Source organism: Carettochelys insculpta, chromosome 5 (genome assembly GCF_033958435.1).
Source record: "Carettochelys insculpta isolate YL-2023 chromosome 5, ASM3395843v1, whole genome shotgun sequence".
NCBI lineage: Eukaryota > Metazoa > Chordata > Testudines > Carettochelyidae > Carettochelys > Carettochelys insculpta.
The window spans coordinates 91,058,432-91,084,983 of NC_134141.1; the positions used below are offsets into that span (position 1 = coordinate 91,058,432).

At 42.2% G+C, this 26,552-nt stretch overlaps 1 protein-coding gene across 4 annotated transcripts; it reads left to right on the forward strand.

The window, feature by feature from the left end:
* Nucleotides 1–137: 137 nt before the first annotated feature.
* Nucleotides 138–14,689, forward strand: SREK1IP1 (SREK1 interacting protein 1). 4 transcript variants are annotated; one of them, XM_074995521.1, is made up of 5 exons: nucleotides 138–279; nucleotides 2,973–3,080; nucleotides 3,873–4,013; nucleotides 8,996–9,074; nucleotides 9,536–14,689. In XM_074995521.1, the coding sequence occupies exons 1-5, from the start codon at nucleotides 267–269 to the stop codon at nucleotides 9,723–9,725; spliced, it is 531 nt and encodes a 176-aa protein (XP_074851622.1). In that variant the 5' UTR covers nucleotides 138–266; the 3' UTR covers nucleotides 9,726–14,689. The 4 variants fall into 4 exon arrangements, with proteins under 4 accessions (XP_074851622.1, XP_074851624.1, XP_074851621.1 ...); XM_074995523.1 differs by having other exon boundaries at nucleotides 2,973–3,020; nucleotides 9,536–14,687; XM_074995520.1 differs by lacking the exon at nucleotides 138–279 and adding an exon at nucleotides 469–574.
* The last annotated feature ends 11,863 nt before the right edge of the window (nucleotides 14,690–26,552 follow it).

Sequence of the window (26,552 nt, forward strand, 5' to 3'; positions counted from 1 at the left end):
GAAGGGGAGCGAGGCCGGCGCGGAGCCACCGCACGAGCGCCAAGAAACGTCGCCTCCGTCGCGCGCACTAAGCGGGCGGTTGCCCCGGCGACCCGGCTCGTCCACTCCCGTGGGCCCCACTCCGTTACCCGGCTGTGACTCCCTCATCCCTCCCCGCCTAATGGTGCGGGCCGCAGTGCGCTGCCCAAAGCCCTCCGGCCGGGCCGCGCCAGCGCCTGGTTTGCGTCCGGCTCAGCTCGGTGAGCGGCGGCGGGGCTCGTGGCTCCATGGCGCTGCCAGGTGAGGGGCCTGACCCGGCGTGGCGGTAGCGGTAGCGGGCGGCCGAGAAGACCCTGGGGACACCGGCTGTGAGGGGTCCTCGGCTGTCATATGGGCGGCGGGGTGTTTCCTGTCCGCCGCCGAAGCGTCCGGTGACCCTTACTTAGTGGGGCCAACACCTGGCGGGGGGGTTGGCTAGGGGAGCCGCGGGGGAAGGCTGCCGAAGAGACGAGCTGGGAGACCAGGCCAGGCAGGGCATCCTGCTGAAAGGTGTCCAGCATGAGACAGCCCTGTGACGCTTTCAGAGAGCCAGCAGGTGACTGGTGCGGGTATCAGCCTGGGGAGGAGCTGGCCCCAAAAGACGTAGAAGGAAAGAAATCCAGGTTCCGTGGTGCGGTCAGTAGTTTCACGCCGTAGGGTAAGGCTCAACACGGTCACCTTCTCTGCCCTGCGCCTCGCAGGCTGCAGCCTCTCACCCACCCACTCCAGCCATGAACCTCTCAGCTCTGACCTTCAGTTCCTGTTTTGTGTGTGTACAAATGCTTGTTCCTGCCTAAGTTGAGAACTTTGCACTTGTCCTTGAAGTTCATCCTGCTTACCTCAGACCATTTCTCCAGGTCATTTTGACTCCAGTCCTATCCGCCACAACAGTCGAATCCCTCCCAGTTAGGTAGCAGCTGCAACCTTTAAACATATTTTCTAATCAGACCATGAGTATGTGTCTGAGCTAGGTAGCAGCCCTCCCCCCTTAAGGGCCAAGCTCTAGCCTTTTTGAGGAGATATTTGCAACTAGCAATTATAGATGAGCCATGTGCCATTGTAAGCAACTTCATCATAGCCTCCCCTCCCTAAACTTACCACGCTCTGTCTTGAAACCAGTTAGAGGGAGCCTTCCAAGGGAGGCAGGGAGGGCAAAACCCCTAATAGTTAAAAATTGTTTAATTTTTATGCCTACAGTGGTTGATGGACAGATTATAGTCATTTGCTCTTATGCCATAAATAGTTTATTTTAAATATCTCTTTTTTTATTTCTCTGATAGATTTATCAAAAGCAGTTCTGTGTACCCTCTGACTTCATTTGGCTAAGCTAAACCAGACAGTTTTTCTGCCTTTAATTTTTTACATTTGTGGGAAATCAGGGGGCTCAATATTTTTAAATAGCAGTAACCATTCAGATTCAGAAGGTAAAAGTTTTATAACTGAAAACACATTTATTATCATCACCAGTTGAAATATACAAAGTAAATATCCTTTAATCAAGTTCTAACAAGCTGTCAGGCAGCATTTTTCTTTGTCTGCAAATTTCAGCTATTATAAATTGAAATATTTTTCATCAGCTTGTGTCCATTGAAATCAATGTTGACCAATAAAATCTTGCAGGTTCCATAAAATGTTCAGTTGTCATTGTGATTCAGCTTAAAAATAGATATCTACCACATCTGTAAGAAGGGATTTATGACCCAGTAGCCTCTTTAGAGCCAGTGGAATTGTTTTTACAGATTCTTTATTGTGCCAGAAATTATTGTGTTACTAACAGTTCTATAGGCCCTTATTCAGAAGTATCATTATGGTGCCCTATAATCAATCATCTCATGAAAACGCAGAGATACTTTGCAGATATTGGACAGACTATAATTTGAACAACTTCTTCAACAGGAAGGTTGTCTTTCTCTTTTAGATTGGCAGAAATAACTAAAGTTTTATCATAAAACATCAGGTTTATTATGGTAGCATAAGTGTGAGTGGTGGAATGTGTCATGAAAGCAGCTAATATCCCTTCTGATTGCCCACAGAATGCCAGGGTAGCACAGGCTATGACTGTCATTCACTCCTGGGAAAAATAATTTGGGAATGTGTAAAGGGTTAGACTTAACGTTTCTAGCTCAGAGGTTGTTGGGCAGATCCTGGAACTTTCCCAGGAGTAAAAATTGTTTGGATGTGTTGCAGCACCGGGTGTAGCAGTAAGCTGTGAAGCCTCCCTGGGTGGACAAGAGTAGGAGGTATGCAAACAGGCAGATGACTAAAATCATGGATGGTAGGAGCTGATGATGTCACACCTGGACAGAGCATACTGCGCTAAGGTTATATAGGGTAGATGAGGTTTACCTACAGACTTAGATGATGTTATGTTTTTGACTGATATGCCTTCTTCAGTAAGTAGACTTGTGGGAACCAGACAGGGTTCGAGGGGAAAACAACCAAACCAATTGCTTGTGCTTCCTTATGGCAGATGTCCAGTGCAGGTACTCCATAGGGGGTAGATACACTGATCAGATAACATAAATTGAGAGAGGATTTAAAGAAGGTATTCTTTACAGGAGGGGAGATGGGGGTTTAGGGACTGATAAGACAGGGAGTCAGCCCCCCTCCTTTGAAGAGGAGGAGAGAGGCCCACACGCTGGGGAAAGGGGAGCACTGTCCCCAGGTATCTGTATCAAACTTTACTCTACAGAGTACTCCCAGATGTTTAGGAATAGAATTGTGACCTAATTAAACCACATCCAGTGTCTTCTGTTCCTCCAGCATAGCAAGACAATAGACCAGATATTAGGTTTTTATAACAGACTTCTCTAGAATAATCACTGCAGGATGCATATGTACTTTGATGTGGTGAAAGTCAAAAATATTTAAAAAAAAAAAAGCAAAAAAAAAAAAAAACCCACTATGTTCTAACTAGTAGCACCCAAAATTAATGCAAGTTTGTTTGTTTTCAGGTGGAAATAAAGATAACATCAGGGCAGGATGCAAGAAGTGTGGCTATCGTAAGTATGAAGGCAAGATAAAAGAGGCCCATACTGCAGTTTTGCTCAAACACCTTAAACGTAAGCTCTCTCTTCAGGAAAATAAGCAGTGCCCCCACCCCCACATACACCAACTCTACCGTTTGTTGTTAAAAGCTTATCATAATTTATACTTTGTGTGGGAGTAGATAACTAACTCTGAGAAACCTTAGTGTAGCTCTTCATAATAAAAGTCAGGCCCTACCACTTTCATAGTTGGGAAAAACATGTCATGGCCTGTGAAATAAGCCCTTTCCCATGAATCTAATCTCTGCTATGTGCATCCCAGCTGGGCTGGGGAGGGACAGGATTTGTCCTTCCCCTGCACAGCCACTCAGGAGCATATCAGACCTATCTCTGAGTGCATCTCTGCTACAAGAAGCTTTGTGGAAGGAGTCTACCATGTAGATTCCTGCAGTCAGTCCATTCTCCCCTGCTGATGGGCTAGGGAGAAACAAAGACTTCCTCTTCTCTTACCTGGCTGTGCAGGGGCAGGATGACAAGTAGTGAAAAATAACATGCAAAAGCTTTAGGAGAAGTGGTTCTCAATGTTTTAGAAATGTTCATGAGAATAGCACCAGATGCTACTGGGAACCCTCACTCCCTAAAACAAAAATGTCTCTGCTCTGTACATAGACCCAAGCTTGGCAGTAGTTTTTCAAACAGATCTTCCTTTATTTTCCCGCTGATAAACCCCCAAATTAAAAATCCATCTCACCTGTGAAATCAGTATAATACAAATGTGCATATTTCTCAGCACAAAGCATTAACTCTAACATTATTTTATGATTTGGAGTGTTTCTGCTCATGGCTTACTCTTTGATTTTTACTCAGCTGGCCATCTGACATTTGAATGCCGAAACTTTCTCCGGGTCGACCCCAAAAGAGACATTGTTTTAGATGTTAGCAGTACAAGCAGTGAAGACAGTGAGGAAGAAGAGCTGGGCAAACTGCAGGCCTTACCAGAGAAAAAGAGTAAGTTTCAAATACTGAATTTGGCAAATATCTTGTTTAAAATCCTGCAACTGTCATTTTACTCCTTTGAGTTCACTTCTTATCCAGTGACTTAAAATTTTTGCTTTTATGGCATAGCTGTAGGTTGAAGAGATTTGAGACTCCCTGACACATGGTGGAAAAATGAGAAAAGCTTCCACTTAAAAACATTTGACTAAGATTTCTCAAGCATGGTTGCTTAAAATTAGGCTCTTAAAATGCAACAGATTAGGAGGCTGGGAAATGTGCAAATGGGGGAAAAAAGTATTATTTCATTTGTTAACCATTTGTTAACTGCATAAAGCTGAAATGAGTGTCCCTCTCTCTCTCTCTCTCTCTCCCCCCCCCCCCCCCCGTTGATTGTTTCTCCCAAGCCTGTTTGTGCTTTTCTTGGATTGGTTTTTTTCTTCCCTCTTCAGTATTAGTTAGCTTGAATGTAGCTAATAATTTGGATTTGACATCTAACCTTTGGAAAGATAGCTGCTCACTCTCTGTCTTGGGGAAATGAAGCTCAGCCTCTATAGATCTAGAGAAAACAGGTAGGATTAATTAGTCCAGAGGTGTGCAAGTTCATCACAAGATGGAAGATGGCAAAAGTCTCAACCTACCCAAAGGCCCCAGATTGTGGATTGGTAACTGCTTTAGCACATCCTGAGTCCCCTGAATTTAGGAGTACCGGGGAATGGTATTCTGCTGTTACTTTGCAGTTAGTCTTTGTTATTCTGGGAGCATGATGTTTAGATGTGCCTGCCCACCGTGGATGTATTTTTTTCTTAATTTTATTCATTTGCATTTTCACATGTTAAATTTGTTTGCTCTCTTATCCTAGAGCTTGCCTCCCCTTCCTAAATCAAAACTCTGTAGGGCCATGTCTACACTTACAAAAAAAACTTCAAAATGGCCATGCTAATGGCCAAATCGAAGAATACGAATGAGGTGCCAAAATGAATATTCAGCACCTTATTAGCATGCCACGGCTCTTCAAGAGTGCTGCAGTTTGCTCTCCCGCAGCTTGTCTACATGGGAGTCCTTTTTGAAAGGACCCTGCCTACATCAAAATCCCCCTCACCCGATAGGAATAAGGGGATTTCAATGTTGGCAGGGTCCTTTTGAAAAGGACCCCTGTGTAGATGAGCTGCGGCGCTTTTGAAGTACCTCAGGTGGCAGCATGCTAATGAGGCACTGAATATTCATTTCAGCACCTCATTAGTATTCTTCAATTTGGCCATTAGCATGGCCATTTCAAAGTTTTTGTAAGTGTAGACATAGCCTTTGTGTGCATCTCTACGGTGCATCTGGTGTACAGTGCATGTACACATACCCAAGCTGTCTTTAATCTAGCTAGTGCAAGTACTAGTACAGTAAACTGTGGTTTTCCCGCTCCTGTCAGGGACAGGAGCCTGACTCATGGCTGCTGCCCCGACAGGAGCCATCTCCCAGCCTGTGGAGTGGCAGCTGGTTCCCAGCTCCCCTCTTCATGCAGAGCTGGGAAACTGAGCAGGGCAGCAGCCCTGGTTAGTTTCCTGGCTGCAAGGAGGGGATCTGGGAGGCAGGCTGCCCTGCTGCCCCTGGTTCCTGGCTCCCTTTCACTCCTTGGAGCCAGGAAACTGACCAAGGCTGCTGCCCTGGTCAGTTTCCCCTCTCTGCAAGTGAAGGGGAGCCAGGAGCCAGGCTGCAGCCTGGTTCCCATCTCCCTGCCACTCCTGGGACCTGGGAAACTAACCAGCTGGTCAGTTTCCCAGGTCTCGCAAGCAGCGGGGAGATGAAAACCAGGCTGCCCCTAGTGGGCTGGTCAGGTTGCTGGCTCCTGCAAGTGCAAGTAGTCTCCCATCAACTTGCACAAAAATGTGAGTTACATGGGGGTTGCAAAAACGCAATCCCTGCGTAACTCAAGGGTTTACTGTACAGTAAAGCCATGGCAGTACAGGCTTCTGCATGGAATGTGCAAACCCACCTGGGACTCTGGATACTCAGACAACTAGCCCATGTTGAAGTCCTTGCTGCTGTGACTTCACTGCTATTGAGACTCACTCTAGAATGATTAAAGCTGGCATGGGCATCTCTAAAGGCAGTATAAACAGTCTCTGAGATGGTTATTCTGGTGGCATAAGGAATCTGGGAGATAGGGATGTGTTCCAACATAGCCTTCTTAATTGCTAGAATGCTTGAAAAGTAGTGTTTGGCCCTCTGAACACTCAATTAGGGAAAAAGGGTAAATGTAGCTCGGGACTCTTAGTTGTACATCTATAGGATATTGTGCTACCTCTGTGTGGTAGGTGCTCTGTAGAGTATTAAATCTTTAATTTGTACGTTTTATGTCTCGAATATTTCTTAAAATTGAAATCTTGCTGTAAATTAGTTGTGTATTTTCTCCATTTATGCAGTTTGGTTGGTGCTTGTTTGAAAATGGACACTCAACTATCACCTGTTTTAGTAATATCTTCATGGGTATGGAATGATCTCATGTCCTCACTCCTATCTAGCCTACCCCAGCATCAATCAGAGGAGTGATCCAAGTAAGCTCTCAGCCAGGCTCCCCTGCCTGGGAGCACGTGGGCTGAGCTCCTAGGATAAGTCTTGCTGCTTGAAGGATACCTTTCTATGGCAATCTGTGGGCAGTTTGAGAAGCCCTGGTTTTAAGTATCCTTAAAAGGATGCTGAATAGAACTTGCCTTCTTTTGGGAAAAGTTTCTTTTGGAAAAAAAAAAAAAAGGTTGTGTGATAGCCAAGTGTAGTACATTAAGCATTTAACAGACTGCTCTGGGTCTGTGGAAATAAAGTAGCCCTGTAAAAGCTGCCCAAGATGTCAAATTTTAGCTAACACAAAACTAATGGTGCAGCCAGCCCTGAGTGTGCATGTTGGTTAACTGAATGTGCCAGTTATCCAATTGCAGGATAACTGGGCTTTTACTATACATACATTGCAAATCAAATCTTTAATTCTACAAAAATGTTAAAGGATTATGTTTGCATTGTATACAAGAATGAAAACAAACATGATTCTTGATCAGCTCAGTACACCAGTGCAATACAAGGCACATACGTTTTTCCCTAGATTCAAACTTATGCACTGACATCACGTAGCCCTGAGAATAACTCTAGGGAGTGGTTGGAGTTTGTCATTTTAAAGATAGTTATATTTTTTCCATTATTAAATTGGCTTCAAAAAAAAACAAAACAAAACATACATTGGCTGTATCTACGCTACAAAAATAACTTCAAAGTAGAACCTCTACACACGCCGTACTTCGAAGTTAAACTTCAAAGTAGGGCACTTCTCCATTCCTGGGAATGGGGTAAGGACTTCGAAGTTGGGAAACTAACTTCCAGGTAAGAGGGGGGAAAAAAAGTGTTTGTAGACTCTCTGTGGTTACTTTGAAGTGGTGCCTAACTTCGAAGTTAACTTCAAAGTTAGTTCCTGGTGTAGACACAGCCATTGTCTCCCAGAAAAAGCCCAACCATAACTTGTAGTTCCTGAGCCAGAATCAACATTACAGGATAGCATCACACCTCTGCATGTGTTTTTGATGTTCATGGGGCTACTTTAAAATATCTCTCAAAATCCTTTATTGCATTTCAGAAGACATTTAGAATCAAACTTAGATTGTCCAAGGTTGAGAGCCTTGTGGCACCAAAATATATTAAAATGTCCTGGTCCTGCTGTAATAGTTATTTTATAGATAATGTATTTGTTTTCTTTTGAAATTGATTTACTAGAACAGAGTACTACTTTGTCACCTTGTCCGAGTTCCTGAGGTTTGCAAGACTAATTTTTGAGTATTCAATAATTTCATGATGTAATTTTATAATATCTTGATTCACTATACATCTTTGGGAATCCTATTCTATGTCAGTATCTCACAACGTTCTTCTCTAGGAAGCATTAAAGAAGGAAGTTGTTGTTTTCTGAGTTTGCTTGGCCAGTTTCTACTACTTGTCAGCAGCTATAATTTAGTTAGGAATTTAGGTTGCTAAGTGCTATAATCTGCCCATGCTGTTAAGTGTACAACATCCTTGGAAACTGCTCTATGTTTTTATTGTCTCTACTTTTTGACAGAGCCAACACACAGAATATGCAGATTTAAGTGGTGTCATTGCTTACAATTGAGCAATCTCAGCCAGCATGCTTTTTATATATATATATGTATAACATAGAAAGGACACAACATTTGTGAATTCAATTATTCACGAGTGGTTTGGGGAGTCAGTTTCACTTTCCGGTGCTGGAATTGGTGGGCTGGCAGGCAGAGAGAGCTTCCAAACAGATCTCCCAGCCTGCCAGCCACGGTTATCACAACAGAGACAAATGCGGGGTCACGGAAGTGGTAGGGGGTGCAGAAGCAGAAGATCTCCCCCCACAGCCATGCATACACACACAGTCAGGGATCCCACACATCCTAGGGCTGTGGGCATAGTGGAGCAGGGTGGGGGTGAGGCTGGGGCACAGGGCTGCGGTACCTGTGCTGGAAGTCAGCCCAGCCCTGCCTCCGGCCAGGGGCACAGCCCAACCACTGACCGGCTCCCCACAGCCCCACCACCAGGCTCCACCTCCCCCCCCCCCCCAGGTTCTGGAGGCCATCAAGTTCTGCTCCCCTAGCTGCTCGCACTTGCAGGGGGAGAGAGCGATGCTGGGCAGCACTGGGAGCAGCTCTGGGAACCGGGGATCTCTGGGGTGGGGACCTGCAGTGGGCCCAGGGAGTTTCAGTATTTGTGAAAATTAAACATTCACAAGGGGTTCCCAACACCAAATCCTTGTGAATATCACAACCCTACTGCATAAGGAAAGTTTGTTTGAAAGCCTGAATGATAGCTGTAAGGTTAAAGATTCAAAAGGAGCTATTTGCCTCTATTAAAAGTAAATTACAATTAAAAAAAACCAAAACCTGATTTTCTTACTGTGTGACAGTTTTAAATTAATTTTGAAGTTAAAATATTTCATATAAAATGCATTTTCTTATCTGCAGATACAGATCAGGAAGGGGAAAAGAAGAATTTAAAAAGAATAAGCAAAGAAAAATCAAAAACAAAGAAATTAAGGAAAAGGTAACTTACAAATGCTTAATTCCAAAAGTTTTCTTAACATTTTAAAATCCAAAATATACATTTAAAATGGTTAGGTCTTGTGCATACTAACCTTTTATTTTTGTTTCTATCATAGCACAAACTAAAATTTGAATTTGATACAGAATGTCTTTCCTTACAAAAATTAAAAACCTATTACAAATCTTTTGCATACAAATCAGAAATGTGTTTAAAAATGATAGTCTTAACACTTGTAACTGCGAAGTCTATTTACTCTAAACAAGATACATTTATTTAAAACTAAAGGGTTAGTTCATCCATTACAGGCTGATGTGAAGAACCTTCGTACCTAGGGTGTATGAATTCATGCATTTGTACAATCTCCAGCATTAAATTCAGTACAGAAGAAAAAAATAAAATGAATCTATGATTCTCCCATACATAAACTGATTGGAGTTTTTTGTTTTGGTTTTTTTAAACAGATATTCTTCATCAAGTGTAACTGAAGAGGAAGAGCCAAAGCCAAAGAAACAGAAATCCCACAAAAAAGAAAGGAAAAAGGAGAAAAAGAGTAAATCTAAGAAAGGAAAACATCACAGAAAAGAAAAGAAAAAGAAAAAAAAAGAAAAAGGTTCATCATCTGATAGTTCAGACTCTTCTAGTAGTGACTGAGGAGTCAGTGCTATCAGTGTTTATTACCCTGAAAGATTAGAATTGCTCACCTTTTCAAATCTATCCTCTATGTGCTTTATAATACTGCAGGTTAAAAGTAAAACACAATATTTTAAAAGTACACCTCATTTACAAATATCCCCAATTTAAATTAAGCTGGAAAATTTTGAGGTGGGGGGGGGAGAATTTACACTGTCGTTTTTTTTGTTTTTTTTTTTGCTGCTAGTAGTTTTGTTTTATTATTTCCAGTCTATGCAACTAGGACCAAGAAAATAAACTAATTCTTTAAACTTGTGGTTAGTCCTTTTCTACTCAGTTTTTCAGTGCTTGCTCCCATGCACGCCCAGAATATGCAGGTTGCTAATATGAGCAGGGAAAGATTTGAACTGATTAAAAATGCTTTTCCTTGGAATTAACAAAATTTGTTTAAGTATTTTTATTAACTTCACATTATCTAAAACCTTGATTAAAATAAAAACCTACGTGTTTGGCATGATTCCCTATATGTTACCACTTAACAGCAATAGGTTGAGACCTTGAGCTAGGGTCAACAGAAGTGACAGTAGGGAAAGAAATTCTTATTTATAGCAAATATGTACTCTGTCTCGAAACTGGTCTGGTAATGTACTTTGGAACACGTGGTAATTGTTTTCCATCATACTTGTAAAGTGGCCCTATCACACCTGTTATTCTTTAGTTTTTTTTTCTTTTGTGTAAAATGGACAGATGTAAGGCTATGTCTACAGTATGAACTATGGGTGTTTACACATACATTAGCTCTGATGGGACGAGAGCATGTATAAATAGCAGAACAGGCATGGTAGCAGAGGCAGAGCTGAGCTTTGAGTATGTACCGGTAATTTCAGGTGGGTCTGTGTAAGGCATATACAGTTAGTGAATTGTCACTTAAATACCAGTAAGTAACAATCTAGAAATATTTTCTACAGCAGCAACCAGTCCTGTGTCAATATATTACATTAAGATTACTTGGCTACCTATATCTTTCTGGAAAAGAGAATCAAAAGACTGACACTTTGCATACTCTCTGTTTACACTGGTGTAAAATCAGTACAATGAGTGAGGCCCATAGTCTGAACCTTATTACTTTACCTTCTTAACGAGGGAGAGTTTATCTATACAAATTTAGCAAAGTGTGCTAGAGGGGTGTGATTTGTAAAGCTCACTTACATGGGCTGCGTCTACATTTGCATTCCTCTTTCAAAAGAGGTGTACAAATTAGGTGTAAATTTGCATATTTGGCACCTCATTTGCATATTCTAATTTCAAAAGTGCTTCTTTCAAAAGAAAGCCAGTGTAGATGCTGCTCTTCCGAAAGTAAACACCATCTTTGAAAGAATCCTTCTTCCCTTTATTTAATAGGAAAAGGCATTCTTTCAAAGATGGGTTTACTTTAGAAACAGCAGCATCTACAGTGGCTTTCTTCTTTTGAACACAAATGAGGTGCCAAATATCAAATTTACACCTCATTTGCATTTTTGATTTACCTCATTTGCACACACCTTTTGAAAGAGGAATGCAAGTGTCTACGCACCCATGCTGTGCTCTAAGTAAGTCAATGTTAACTTGACAGACACATTTAGACTGACAGTATGCTTTTCTTGGGCTGTTGGAGCACTTTAAAAATCACATCCCATGCTGCGTATTTCAAAAATGTTCATTTTTCTTTATTCTGGACACAGGACACTTTAGTAATACTGTGATGTTACTCCGACATTTATATTTCAGCCTTTAAAATTGTGGCCTATGGGCAGAAAATTATTTAAATCTCTTGTTAATCCAGCAGCTAATCATTCAAAACATTTGTCTCAAAAAAGCAGATCAAAGAATATTTTAAGAGTTAGCCTATATTGTGCTTTGTCTGAAATGTTTTAAAAAAATACATCTAGGAATCAGATGTATGACACTGATTTTTGTGTTTTCCCTCTAATTGATTTGCTGACACTTATTTGAATTCTAACCCTTCATATTTGCACAAACAATACTTTGAATTCAGGAAGTGATTAATAAAAATGTTGCTGCACTTCTCTGCAGCCTTTTACAAAAAAACACAAACAATGGCACAATTGTAACTTACTGTACAATTATAATTATTTTATTTGCTACTACCAGTATGCACATCCATTTTCATGATCCGATAGACTGTTCAGTGAATTTTAAAACAAATTGACATAAGTGAGGTTAGATAATCTTCCCCAATGCGGTGGTAAAAATATTTTTTGAGCCCTCCAGGTTTTTAACTTCTGACAGTTGCAGGAATTCAGGTTCCATCTTACATGACATCAAGCCTCTCTTTCAGTATGCTCAATGCTGTTAGTTACGATTGATGTGGAACTTGAGTGGTCAGTATGTCACACTGAACCTTTAGCATTTAAGTGGCGATATAAATTTATTGTGAAGAAAAAATGTAATTTGATTTTAATTTAGAAACTAAATGGCTCAGGGGATTAATAGAATAGGGGGTCACATTTTATAGTTTCTGGAGGACAAGCTCACTGCACTGATAAGAGATTCCTTCTACTCCTCCATTATACCCCACAAGCTTCCCCCTGTGTCAGTGGCTTTAAGAGTGAAGATGAGGGATTCCCTCCTGTCCTATACCAGAGTCAAAGGTTCTGTATAAATCCATTTCCTTCTCTATATACTAATTTTGTGCATCCCCTCCTTTCTGCGCGCCCCCCCCCCCCCCATCACCATTATTATTAAGAGAAGTTGTTCAGAGGGTCAGTGCGTTACGTTCTAGTGGGAGAATGTGGGGTAATATGCTAGAAGACAGTCATGGATGACATCAACCAGTTTGATCTATAGACAATGGCAGATGTCCTTAAAGTTGTGGCTATGCTAAGCAGATAGCAGGAGCTCCATGTATTCCCCCCATTTCCTCTTTTTGGTTTTCCAAGTTTCTCCAACAGCAGTAGGTTTCTGGACACAGACACTGTGTTCCCTGAAGTTTTGGAATTGATCATATGTTTGAAAGTTATACTCAACTTGTTGGCATTTTTGTGTGTGCATATGATCCTGCAAGCTCAGCTAAGAATGGAGAATTTCATTTATGTGATCTTGGTAGGAGTCTGGCCAGGTCAGCAGTCAGTGGAAGTTGTTAGCATTTGACGACTGTTTGGCCTATGTGAAATGGATTGGAAGTCTGTTTTAACTGCATATGTATGTAACATCATAGCAGTCTCAAATAAATACCATTGCTGGCAGCTTCAGTAAAGATACCATGGAATCAAAAGATCATGAGAACTAAGTTACTATACAGGAGGCCTAAAGGTGGCTCTTCTGCATGAGTGTTGGAGCTGATTGAGAAAGCTTGCACTGCTGCATAAGCACCATCTGTGATGCAGATGGAAAAAGGTTGCCATTTAGAACTGTCAAACCTGCATTTTTCATTAACAAATATTCTTTCAGACAAAAATATTAAAGAAAATTGAGATCTTACTTAGTATTTTTCTACCCCTCCCCATGTAATCTTGGATAATAGATCTTCTCCCTCAAGAGGAAAAATAGTAGTTTGCTAATTTCTCATGATCAGGACAGCCGGAGAGGAAATATTCACCTCTGCTTCAAATTTTCTACTGGTGAAAATTTGGCAAAAGTAGAAATGAAATATTAGATATAACTATATAGAGTTGGACTTCTTAAATGGTAAAACTGACATTGACTTCTAAATTTTTCAATCACATTTGAACAGCCTTTCTTAAATGCTGTCTATACTAGCATTGCTCTTTCAAAAGAGGCATGCCAATGAGGGAAATCAAATTCAAATGAGGTACAGATTTATATGTTGGCACCTTATTTACATATTATTTCAAAAGAGCTGCTTCTGGGGGAAAAAACCACAGTGTAGATGCTGCTTTTTCGAAAGTACCCTTCTTCCTTTAAAAAAAAATTAGGAATAAAACTGATTTCAGAAATAGGGTTTACTTTCAAAAGAGCAGCATCTCCTGAGGTCCCTTCCAGCTCTATGATTCTGAGGTGCCAAATATGTAAATGCACCTAATTTGCATGCCTCTTTTGAAAGAGCTGTGCTAGTGTAGACACAGCCAAAGTGTAATATCATATTTAGCTGTGTTTCATATCTTTGCTGTTAACAGATTTTTTTGTTTTGAAAGTGCAGTGTTCCTACAGGTTGCATCTCCCTCGTGCAGCATGGTCAGGACTTGAGTGATCCCAAACAAGAGGAAGGTCCAGGGCATCTGCCCCCAGGCAGCCTGCACTCTTGGGGCTGCTACAGCCCCAGCCTCCTTCACTTGGGACTCCAGCCCCACTCTGGGCTCCATGGGGCTGCCACAGGACGCCAGCCCCTGCCCTGCTCCGCTTCTGTGGACAGGGGACTCCAGCTCTGTACCCTGGCCCCACAAGGCAGGTGAGTGGCTGTTACTCTTCCCCAGCTGCCACGGGCAAGGCAGGGGGCTCCAACTTCACCCCATGCTGCCTGTGGGCAGGTGGCGGGGGGGCCCTGGCTCCCATGCTGCCATGCTCTATTGTCATGTAAAGTCAAATGATAAAATAGATGGTATTTTGTACAAGGTCCCAATGACTCAATGTTAATGACAGCATCTCAAAGTCTGAGTTACTACATTTTTTTTCCCCAAATCAGTTGAAGTGCGGTATCTAAAGAAACTGTGAAACAGAGAATGTTGATATTACTTGCCCCCCACCATCCCTCTTAGGTCACAGTTTAAAAAAAAAAAACCACCCAAACACACCCAGCACAATTGCACCTTACTGGAATAAATACACTTTTGATATTGTATTAATTTCATTCCTTCAGTTCTATGAAAAATTGAATACAAACTGTATGTATATTAAAACAACTTTTAAGGATTTTGTTTGAATGGGTATAATCAGAACCACAATATTGTCTTTCAACCATACTTTTCTGCCTCATTGCAAACAGCCTATCCACACGTTAGCTAGTTTTTCACACTATGGGCCAAATTCTGCTTAGTTAGTGCATGCGAAAAGCTGTACTGAAGTAACATTCACTAAATTGACTCCACTAGGATTTGACTCATCTGAAAAGTAAGCAAGCTTGTGGCCAGGATTTGAGGAATGGAATCCCACTGTTAACTGAAAGCTGGAGTGAACAGTTTCTCTTTCAGATGTGTACGTCAACTAAATAAATGTTTATGTTACTGTAACAGAGTACATAGTTAAAAATGAATAGTCTAAACTTTTATCATTGTTTCAATATGCCCATAACTCTGAAGAGCTCACATGTCTCACAGTAAGCTGCACTTATTTCATCTGTGTCCCAGCAGGAATTGCTCTCTGCTGCTCTAGTTTGTGACAAAGGGAGTACTGTTCAGCAGGAAAATGCATGAAGATACAGAAAGATTGCCAGTTATGAAACAAAAATATTCAGGGGGAGGGATATTCTTCATATTAAGTGACAAACCTGGGACTTCATAAATCATGTTTTCATAAAAGGCCATGCCTGCTGTAGCTGGAGGAGTTAATTACTTTTGCATATGTTTATTGTAAGAATTGATGGCAGAGTACAGTAAATTAGATCAATGGTGTGCAACAAAAATGTAAGAATTGCCAGAGGCTCTCCCCCTGCACCCCCTCCAAGCTAGGCCACACCCATCCCACCCCCGCTGCATGGGGCTGTGCCTGGAGCCACTGCCCTGCAGCAGCTAGGCCTGAGGCCACAGCCACAGGAGCCAAGCCTGGGGCCACTGCCGCAGGAGCCCACAGCTCCAAGCCAGAGCCGCTGTTGCTGCCACTCTTGTCCCACCAAGTGGTGGAGCATGTGTGCGCAGCTCCAAGAAGCCACATTTTACCACAGTGCAGTGTCCAGTTTGCCACGTGGGGAACAAAGCATACTGGACACCAAGGGATTAGATGGACTCAAAGCAGTGCCTGTCCCAGAGAACTTACTATCTAAAGGCACAGTCATGTACAACAAACATACATGGTCATTAGAGCTCAGTTGCACAATGGAACAAATATCATTTGAAAATTACTTGAAGGAAAGACGTGACCTAATAAGTAAGTAGCTGTCCCAAGCCTAAAAAGCAACCTAAGAGGAGAGTCCGCACACAAAAATCTGTACTGCAGAATGCCCACAAGCTATTTTCTGGTTATGAGCAGTGAATCTTTTCTTCAATCATTTGTAATTGTCTTGCTTGTGACATAGAACATGTGAAATGTCACCAGAGTTTGTGCCCTACATTTAGCCTGACCAGGGATTTCACAACTCCATTCCACATTCTGGGAAATAAGACCACACAGAAGCATTGCATTTGCATTAAGTCAGTCATTAGGAAACAGGGCCTACTTACCAGTTTTCTTTAGCTGAGAACCTCACTCCCTTAAACTGAAAGGGGATGCTTTTTAGTTCCCCTCCGTGGCAGATTCTTACAAATCATCCAGCCCAAATCATGTTAAGCGTAAGATACAAATTCTGGTTAAATGTCAGGTTTCATACCACAGCTAGGCTTCAGCCACAGATTTAAAACGAAGAAAACGGAAAACACAGTATTATAAACGATTGAAGAAAATGTCCTTCACAAAAAGGAAATGGCAGCCTCAAGTTCTACAGTACCTATGAAATGCCACAGGAAATGCACAGCTCTCAATTTCCAATGCACAATATGAACAAGTTTACTTTTCAGTGGAGTTGAATAAGTTCCAATTATGATGTTTGGGCTGTATATGCAAACACATACAAAAGACAGAGCACTGTGATACTGTATATTCCAGAACAACAATTTCAAGCAGCATTCTTTTGCAATTTAACCTTCACCCAGTTTATACTGATATTCTATTGAACTGGTAACGTCTCCTATCTGTACAAAGGCACTTCATCAATATAAGACCCTCTAGCTTAGGTCTCAAGAAAACATTTCCACATCCTATTCTGTCCATTAAAGTATTTAGTTTCCAACCCTCTCACTCCAGCATTAGAAAAAAATGCATTAAGTAGCATTTATTCTTCAAGAGGTCAGCTGTACTTTGTGTCATACTAATCTTATTTCATGAAAAGTATTATAAAGACGTGTGCAGATGAGTGAACTGCTGCTATAGGATAAGATTTTTAAACATTGACAAGTACCTGCTGTAATTTCTTTGCCGCACCCTTTGTTAGCAACTGCCCACCCTTTATACACTAACATGGTCATGTGGATGTCAAACTTGAGTAAGATCTGTAATAGAGAGGAAGCCGTGCTAGTCTACACACTATCAGTAGGTTTTTGCTACAGTGTGGTACCACAACCACACTGTACCAAAAACCTACTGATCGCTCTACTTACCTACACCCTTCTAGTTTCCATCCTGCACACGTGACTAGATCCATTGTTTACAGTCAAGCCCTTAGGTACAATCGCATTTGCTCTGATCCAACTGACAGAGACCAAAAACTACAAGAACTTTACCAAATATTCATAAACCTGAATTATCCACCAGGAGAAGTAAAAAAACAAATCGACAGGGCCAGACGAAAACCCAGAGACCAGCTACTCCAAGATCGGCCCAAAAAAGCCAAGAACAGAACACCACTGGTCATCACCTACAGCCCCCAACTCAGACCACTGCAACGAATTATTAAAGACCTACAACCTATCCTGAATCAGGATGCCGCGCTCCAGAAGGCCCTGGGTGACATGCCTGTTCTCTCCTACAGACAACCTCCCAACCTCATGGGGATCCTTACTAACAGCGATAATCTATACCCCAGCAATACCAGTCCTGGAACCTTTCCCTGCAACAAAGCCCACTGCCAGCTTTGTCCACATATCTTCTCTGGAAATACCATCACTGGACCTAACCAGGTTACTCACAGAATCACGGGCACTGTCTCATGCTCCTCTACTAACATCATATATGCCATCATGTGCCAACAATGCCCAGATGCTTTGTATATTGGACAGACTTCTAACTCCCTTAGACAAAGGGTCAATGGGCACAAAACAGACATCAAACCACTCCAGATCCACAAACCAGTTAGTCAACATTTTAATGGAATGGGGCATTCTGTCAATGACCTAAAGGTATGTGTGTTACTGAAAAGGAATTATTGCACCGTTTGGGAAAGGGAGACGGCTGAGCTGGCTTTTATATTCAAATTTGGCACATTAACACATGGTTTAAATCATGATGGGAACTTTCTGAGTCACTATAGGGGCTTGTCTGCATACTTGGCTCAATCTAATTCTTGACCTCCCCCCCTACCCCTCCACTCTCTGATTTGCTCACCTTGATTATCTTTTTCTGATTTGTCCTCCTTGCTTACTATTTTTGGTTCTCTGTACCTTAAATATTGAGTCTGTTCTGGTCTGGCTATGGTCTGAAGAAGTGGGTCTGTCCCACGAAAGCTCACCTAATAAACCATTTTGCTAGTCTTTAAAGTGCTACTTGACTGCTTTTTGTTTTGAGTAAGATCTATTATATATTCAGTTTCGATATAGGTATGGGTCCCATTATCATAGTATCGGAGTGTCTCATAATTTTAATGTGTTTTTCCTCACAATCTCCATGAGGTAGAGCAGTCTCCCCATTTTACAGAGAGGTAACTGAGAGGCTAAATTACTTGGCCAAGGTGACAGCAGTAGCCTGTGCAGAGGAATTAATTGAACTAGGTCTCCAAGGTCCTAGAGCTAGAGTCTTAACTACCAGGTCACCTGCTAATATTGACACTAGCCCAGCCCAGATATGCTCTTAAACTCTGACACGTTTACTCTGAACATAAATCCTCAAAATATTGGAGCCAGGACAAACATGAAGCCATAATTCGTCAGTCTTTACTGAAGCAAAACTTCCATTCAGTTGAGTGCAAGTTTTGCCCAAGTAATAGCACGAGTTGATGCTGGGGCCTTTGAGAAAAGAGAGGAATACCATTAGTTAAGGCAGGCTTAGAAGACAGTGTGCAATACTTGTTCTGTGCATAAATTGAGAACTTGGGTTCTCAGGTGCATCAGTAAGGTAGCTTTCACATACCACTTTATCCATTTAGCATTATTCATGTTATTATGATGAAAATGTCAGTACATCAATTCTGACATTTCCACTTTGCAGTTCGCAAGTACTGGTCACAGTCCTTCTTAATATCTTTTACAAATAGAAAACAGTCTCTTCCCATCTACCACTGGTTTTCATTCAGTTCACTCATTGATTCTGCTGCTCTTGGTAAAGTAACTTGTTAAGGACTAAGATGAAGGCAGCCTGGCCTCTGAGTCAGGGTTAGTAGGTGAAGCAGGCAATCATGGTCAGGAATAAAGCCAGTGCAAGCACCAGAGTCAGCTGCCAGTTACCAGAGCCAGGGGTCATGTCAGAGTCAGAACCAGAACCCGGAATCAAAGCAGAGAGTCAGAATCAAGCTCTGATATCAAACGACAGTCAAGCCAGTGTCAAGGTCCAAAGTTGGAGGCTGGAGTTGGAGCCAGGACTGGTCACTGAGACAAGGGGATCATGCAAGTATCAAGCACAGCGCAGGTGCATTGAGTAACATAAGAAAAGGTGGGATGCAGGAGCAGACCAGGAAAAGGGTTGGGTACAGACATCACATGCAACCAGGGTATCTTATAGCCATAAAAGGAAAACACCTTGTTTCTCAGTCAAGTTCCCTCTTCCTGGCTTAAATGACATAGTCCCATTGCTCAGTGGAGCTAGGCAATCCTCAAATCAGAACTCCCATGAGTAGTGTCTTGGCTGGGACTTTCTAGCAGCAGCTTTCCAGCCCCACTGGTTTCTGAAGGTATTGGTGAATCTCAGGATATGACAGCTGGCCAGAGACTTCCTGACATGGGAAATCATGTCACTTATCTAAATGTTTTAGGATTGATTCTGAACTCCCTTCAGTTTTATACTAATTTCACTTCAGCAAGACTAGTCCCAACTAAAATACACCTAACTGGAGAGTAAAATTATGCTCTTTGTGTATTAATTTCTTTTGCTCAAGTGTTATGAGTCCCCCAAAACCCAGCCTTAGAAGGATACAGCAAACAAAACTCAGTGTGTTGAGCATCAAAGTATTGCCTGGACCTTGTGTCCCACTCTGAATTTCACTGTGAGAAAGTCCTCACTTATCAAAGCTCATTCAAACCTCCCAATCACATAAAACAAAATTTTTGACTCAACAACTAAACTAGCCATTAACACTTACGTGGTTCATTACTTCTTCAAAGTGATGTACAAATATTTATTAATCCACACAAAATCCCTGTGAGGTAAAAGAAACTTCTCAAGACCATATTAATATAGCTACTATATAAATAAGCTTGATTAAGAAAGTTATGTGACACAGTCGAGTGCTTGAAAGTGAGGAGGGGGTCAGCTTTACCATTGCCAGTACAACCTTCATTCTGTCCCCTTTTGTTTCCCTTCTGTGGAAAGGTACATTCTGATGATGTCATTGAAGACGGTATCAAAAGGCAAATATGTAAGACAGCTACTTGAGCTTGCTTTAAGCAGTAGGCAAATGAGGCACCTGCAGGCCTGCTGGGCTGCTTGAAAAGTTCCCCCCCACCCCTTGACCTTAGGTTAGAGAGAAAAGAGGAAGAATATGTTGCTAAAGAGCTGAAAATAGATTTGCTTGGGTACCAGGAGAGTGTTTGTAGAAATGGCCAGGGAAAAATCTTGTCAGTTGCTGCCACCTGGGATCCCTGAGCTGAAAACCTGGCGTGCTAGGTGGGCCTGGGTTTCCCTCCCAACCCTCTTAACATCATAAAAGTCTGCGCCTGGAAGGGTGGGGTGGGGGGGCAGGATTGTAGAGGAGTTTCACCCAATTTGTGAAAATGAGAAAGGTGGCTCAGGAAGTTGTGACTCTGGCCTCTAGAAAGAGTTAAGAGGCAGCGTGGGGGATCACAGCAAGCCTCTGAGCCATATAATAACTGCCTAAAAGTGTGCGATTCACAGGGCATGTCTGGAGATTTGCCACATATTTCCATAGGGGAGTGTTACCTACATGCATACTTTGCTGATAGCTTTATCCACCTACGTCCTGTTATACTGATCACACATGACAGGATTCTTCTGTTCAAAGCTCTTTAGCAGGGTGGTTGGGGGGGAAAAAGGGAACACAACAGCAGTGTCTACACTTGCATTCATCTTTTGAAAGAGGCAGACAAATGAGGTGCAGATTTACATATCTGGTGCCTCATTTGCATATGCTTTTCTTCTTTCAAAAGAAGCATAGATGCAGCTCTTTCAAAAGGAAACCCCATCCCCAAAAGATCACTTCTTGCCCTTTTTTAAAAAAAAATTGGAAGAATGTTTCTTTCAAAAGTAAACCCCATCTTCAAAAGAGCTGCATCTAAACTGCTTTTATTCTTTTGAAAGAAGAATATGCAAAGGAGGTGCCAGAGATGTAAATCTGCACCTCATTTGCATACCTTTTTGAAAAGAGGCATGCAAGTGTAGACACAGTCAAAAGTGAGTCATTCAGTAAATAGCACTCTTCACACTCAACTTTCTCTAAAAGAGTTCTTAGTTCAACAGGTCCCTCTTGTCTGCTCAATAAAAATACTTTAGATTCTCTAAACAAAGCACATTAGAAACCATGAGGAAAATTAGGTAATCAGTACAATAGATACAAGAATAGCTCGAGTTCTTATGAAGCTGTTTCATTATTAGACTATGGCTACGTCTACACATGCACGCTACATCGAAATAGCTTATTTCGATGCAGAGACATCGAAATAGTCTATTTCGATGAATAACATCTACACGTCCTCCAGGGCTGGCAACATCGACGTTGGGCAGCACCACATCGAAATAGGCGCTGCGAGGGAACGTCTACACGCCAAAGTAGCACACATCAAAATAAGGGTGCCAGGAACAGCTGCAGACAGGGTCACAGGGCAGACTCAACAACAAGCCGCTCCCTTAAAGGGCCCCTCCCAGACACAGTTGCACTAAACAACACAAGATCCACAGAGCCGACAACTGGTTGCAGACCCTGTGCATGCAGCATGGATCCCCAGCTGCAGCAGCAGCAGCCAGAAGCCCTGGGCTAAGGGCTGCTGCACACGGTGACCATAGAGCCCCACAGGGGCTGGAGAGAGAGAGTGTCTCTCAACCCCTCAGCTGATGGCTGCCATGGCGGACCCCACTATTTCGATGTTGCGGGACGCGGATCGTCTACGTGTGCCCTACTTTGACGTTCAACTTCGAAGTAGGGCGCTATTCCCATCCCCTCATGGGGTTAGCGACTTTGACATCTTGCCGCCTAACGTCGATTTCAACTTCGAAATAGCGCCCAACACATGTAGCCGTGACGGGCACTATTTCGAAGTTGGCGCCGCTACTTCGAAGTAGCGTGCACGTGTAGACGCGGCTAATATTTCACAATAATAAATCAGTTTAAAGCAGCAGAAATGTAGCACTTTAAATACTAAAAGACTAACAAAAAGTGGGTATGTCCCATGAAAGCTCATCACCAAATAAATCATTTTGTTAGTCTTTAAAGTGCTACATTTCTACTGCTTTGTTTTGTTGGAGTACAGACTAACATGGCTACCTTTCTGTTATAAATCAGTTTAATGATTCCCTAAGACTTTATACAGAAGTCTTTCTTTTAAAAGCCTTTAGACTGCTTTTAAAAGCTAGCTTTTCTCAAGTCTGACATTCTAGTTACAGTAAAATGAAAATACAAGTCAACCAAATTCAAAAGAAAAGCCCTTCAGAAATATTTATTTAATGTATCAACATTTGTCTTATTTTGAGAACCAGTTTTAGCCAGACCCTTTCCTTCCCAAACCCCACTTTCATTTTTACTCAGTTCTGCCAGTGTTTATCCTCAACTCCCAGGAAGACAGATAATGCAGAAGGGATGTGGCTTAAAAAGACCACAATCAACTAATTTAGCTGACCTGGGAACTATCCAGCAATAACTGCTACCGGTCAGGTTAGCCACCCTGTCTATTCTATGCCAGCTGATAGCAAACCTCTATCAGGTTCTCATGGCTCCTCCTTTGATCTTTGTCCATTTCTATACTCCCACCACATTAGCTGATGTTTACTGAAAAGGGAACAGGGATATTAGTCTTCACTGTACTAGACATTAGGAGCCCTAACTCACTTCCCAGAACTCCACTTACAGTTCTAGCTTATCACTAAATTGTATTCCCTATTAAATAAATAATGTCACTTGTTCTTAGCATGTAATTCCACTTTTCAATGGGGGGAGGCTTATGTGCCCTTTTCTTAAGAGTGTGGAAACTTCTGGCTGATCAGGGGGGTATTACAATCAGCTAGGATGCCCACACTTTGCAACTATCATCCCTTCTCTCAAACAAGCTCCCACAAGGTTACCAGCAGAAAGTTAAAAAATTTCAAGCCACAACATTACATTTATTTTATTTTGTAATTGAATGAATTGACTTTAAGCTTTGAAAAGGCACCATCTTGCTCTCCTTTAATCTGACTTCCCATTCCCCTTTTAGTTTTCTGGTTATGAACTATAAATACAAAGGCTACTTCTACACTTAAGAAAAACTTTGAAATGGGCATGCTAATGGCCAGATTGGAGAATACTAATGAGGCACTGAGATGAATATTCAGCGGCTCCCTAGCATGTTGCCGGCTGTGGCACTTCGAAAGTGCCGCGTTTCAATAGCGCACGGCTTGTCTACACTGGGGGAATATGGAGATTTCGATATTTGCAGGGTCCTTTCGAAAACAACCCCCCTTGTACAAGAGCTGCGCGCAATCGAAATGCGGTACTTTTGAAGTGCCGTGGCTGGCAGCATGCTAGTGAGGCGCTAAATATTCATTTCAGTGCTCATTAGTATTCTCTGATCTGGCCATTAGCATGGACATTTCAAAGATTTTCCTACGTGTAGACACGGCTAAAGTATTTAGAGAAATATTTCTGAAGGAAAGAGATTCTGAAGACTTTCCAGTAATTTCAAAGTGTGCCTGCTATAGTAATACAGTCTAAAATTCCAGCATCCTAGTACACTTTCTCTTGCCTTGGGCCGCACTGAAAGCTGGTAAGTGTGCAGAAAAAGCACCTACCAGAAGCTTCAGCTACCACTGTATTTGTAAAATTACTTGGGAAAGTGTTTTTGGGGTTTTCCCCCTGGAATTCAGGGTTTAAAGACTTAATGTGAAAAAATAAATTAGACTCAAAAGGAATTGAACAGAATAGCTAAAATACTAATTATAATAGAAAACGGGAGCTTAGCAGCCCAGACAGAAATTCTAAAAACACTTGCTGGAGCAATTCTTCTGGATAGTGTATTGGGGGACTGAGATTCTGTTAATATTGTTGCCACAGAAAAAACAGAATTTGTAGAACATTATAATGAGTAGGTTTTTTGTCAGGGATTCTATTTTATCACGTTTAAATTTTACTGATTATTTTAATCCTCTTCCCCAAATCTCTAGAGTGTGCTGTATCTCCAAAAAATAAAAAAAATTTCCCCACCCCTTCCTTCTCTCAGATCAGTTTCACGTACAATTACTATTGCTTTTATATCATCTACTGACTGAAGGAGATTACTTGAATCTGGGGAAAGGCCAAAAGAAAGAAGCTGATGTTCTTAAAGGCTGAATGCATTTCTTTTCAGTTTCAAAGTGTCAGTACTTTCCCTTCGAAGTTTCAACTCAGTAAAGATTAAAAGCAAAATTAAACTTCAGATAAAAGATTTTTTTAATCCTCCTTGAAGTCTAGTAAAGAGCTTTCCAAGCTAAACATTGAAGAAGACTTATTTAACTCATAACACTTGCAGTTCTGTATTGAGATAACTGAACAAATCATGCTTCAGCTTGTTCCTTCCATGAGGGCATTATTTTTCCCCTCCACCCCCCTTACTGCACAATTGGATAGATGTATTCTGGCCTTTATTCCCCCCCATGTTTTGCTGAGGCATCAAAGATTGGCCACAGCTAAATATTGAACACCACATTGTGGGGTGACCCAGTGTTCCAAAATGGCATAGACAATCCTCTCTCAAGTGTCTGGGCCATGTGACCCTTCCTCAGGGTCACAGCCAGATTTTTGGTCAGAAACAAGTTTTCCCTCAGGTCCAGCTGGAAGGGCCACTGCCTTTGTTTATTTATTTTGTCTTCCTCTGCAGCCTAGGACATGAATCATCTGCTGGGATTATCCACTCTCTGTCACTGAAGGGTCTTCAGTCATTAACAGCACTTTGGTTTCTCGTCTTCTCTGCCTGTGGCACACAGTTTAGTCACTTGAAATGCTCTGGTCTAACCATGCTTTTGACTTAATATAGAGGTATCTGGGTGAAATTGAATGGCCTGTGATACACAGGAGGTTAGATTACATCAGGGTTTCTCAAACGTCATTGCACTGGAACCCCTTTTGACAATCAAAATTACTGCACGGCCCCAGGAAGTGGGACCGAAGCTCAAGCCCAAACAGCCCTAGCCAGGAGACCCAAACCAAAGCCCCACCATCACTATTATACTAGCTCTCCTCAGGATGTGCTTAATTCTGAAGGTGTTTCAGCTTTTTTGTATCTCTCATCAAAATCTTAACCAGAAAACCTAACTGATTATTTCTTTAACTGGGCCAGGGGTCTACAACCAAAATAGCGAGAAGAGCCATTTTTTCAAAATTCAGTTACAAAAAATCAATACTTCAAGAGCTGCAATTCACGTGAACATGAGACAGTCCTCAATAAATAATGGCAAACAGTACATTGTGTTACCCCTATTTTAAGAACAGTACACATACAATGATTTGTACATGTTAGAAAGTTAAGTTACCCCCCATCTCCAGGCTTTAGCCACCTGCCCAAATCTATCCCCTATCCCCAAGCTTCCTCCCCCAACGTCATGCAAACCCACCCCTCTATCCCCCAGGCGTAACTCCCATCAGCAGCAAACTCACCCCCATCCCTAGGATTTACCTGCCTGTGACATATAGCTCCTCGCACTGCCCCTGCTCTTCCACAGCCACCATCTCCCCCCACCCCTCCGCCTCCTTCTCAGCACAGCTCCAGCAGGGCAGGCGCAGCTGCCTCTCCCCACAGCTCTTCTGTGGCCTTAGAGTTCCCCCACGTGCAGTGCGCAGGTGGCTTCCTGCCCTGCTGGCTTCCTCTTCCAGGGCTCCCTGCCACTGCTTACTCCACTTGCGGCTCTGGAGGCTGCCGTCGCTTAAACAAAAAGCCACTTAAACAAAAAGTCCATTTTAACTTCAGGCATTGCTTAAGTGGCACCAGCCTCCAGAGCCACAAGAGAAGTTAGTGGGGGCAGTGCTCAGAGCCACAAATGACTCCTTAAAGAGCTGCATGCAGCTCCAGAGCTGCAGGTTGCAGGCCCCTGCCCTAGGATATATACCTCTTATTAAGTCTTATTTCAAAAGTTGTTAGTGCAGGCTCTCAAAATGGTAAAATAAAGGAGGGAAATAGGTGTCCACTCAACCTTTTTGGAGTAGGGCTATTACAATTTACAGGGGTTTATTAAAGCTGATTTCTTTAAGACCATACCCAAGATAATGAGAAAACTCTTTACTGCATAGGAGACAAGAGAACCAGAAGATAAAGCACAAAGTGAGAATTAGGAGACATGCAGGGTTAGATCCTCTGCTGGTATATTGTCATTTCTCCATTGACTTCACTGGGGGCTTTGGCAATTTATACCTGATGAGGAGCTTGCCCTGGGATTCTGTTCTCCATCATGGACTTGCTGTGTGAAGTTTCATAAGTCACTTAGCCATGTGATGAGGTGACCTTCCCACCCCTAGGGTAACAATGCCTATGGGTAATTTCACCCCAGTCATGTGGCATGGCTCTGGTACAGAGCTTTGAGGCGATAGCGGGAAAGAGGGAATGGTCCCAGGACTTCATAACGTTTATATGTATTCCAATTACTGCCTCTGTAAAGGTACAG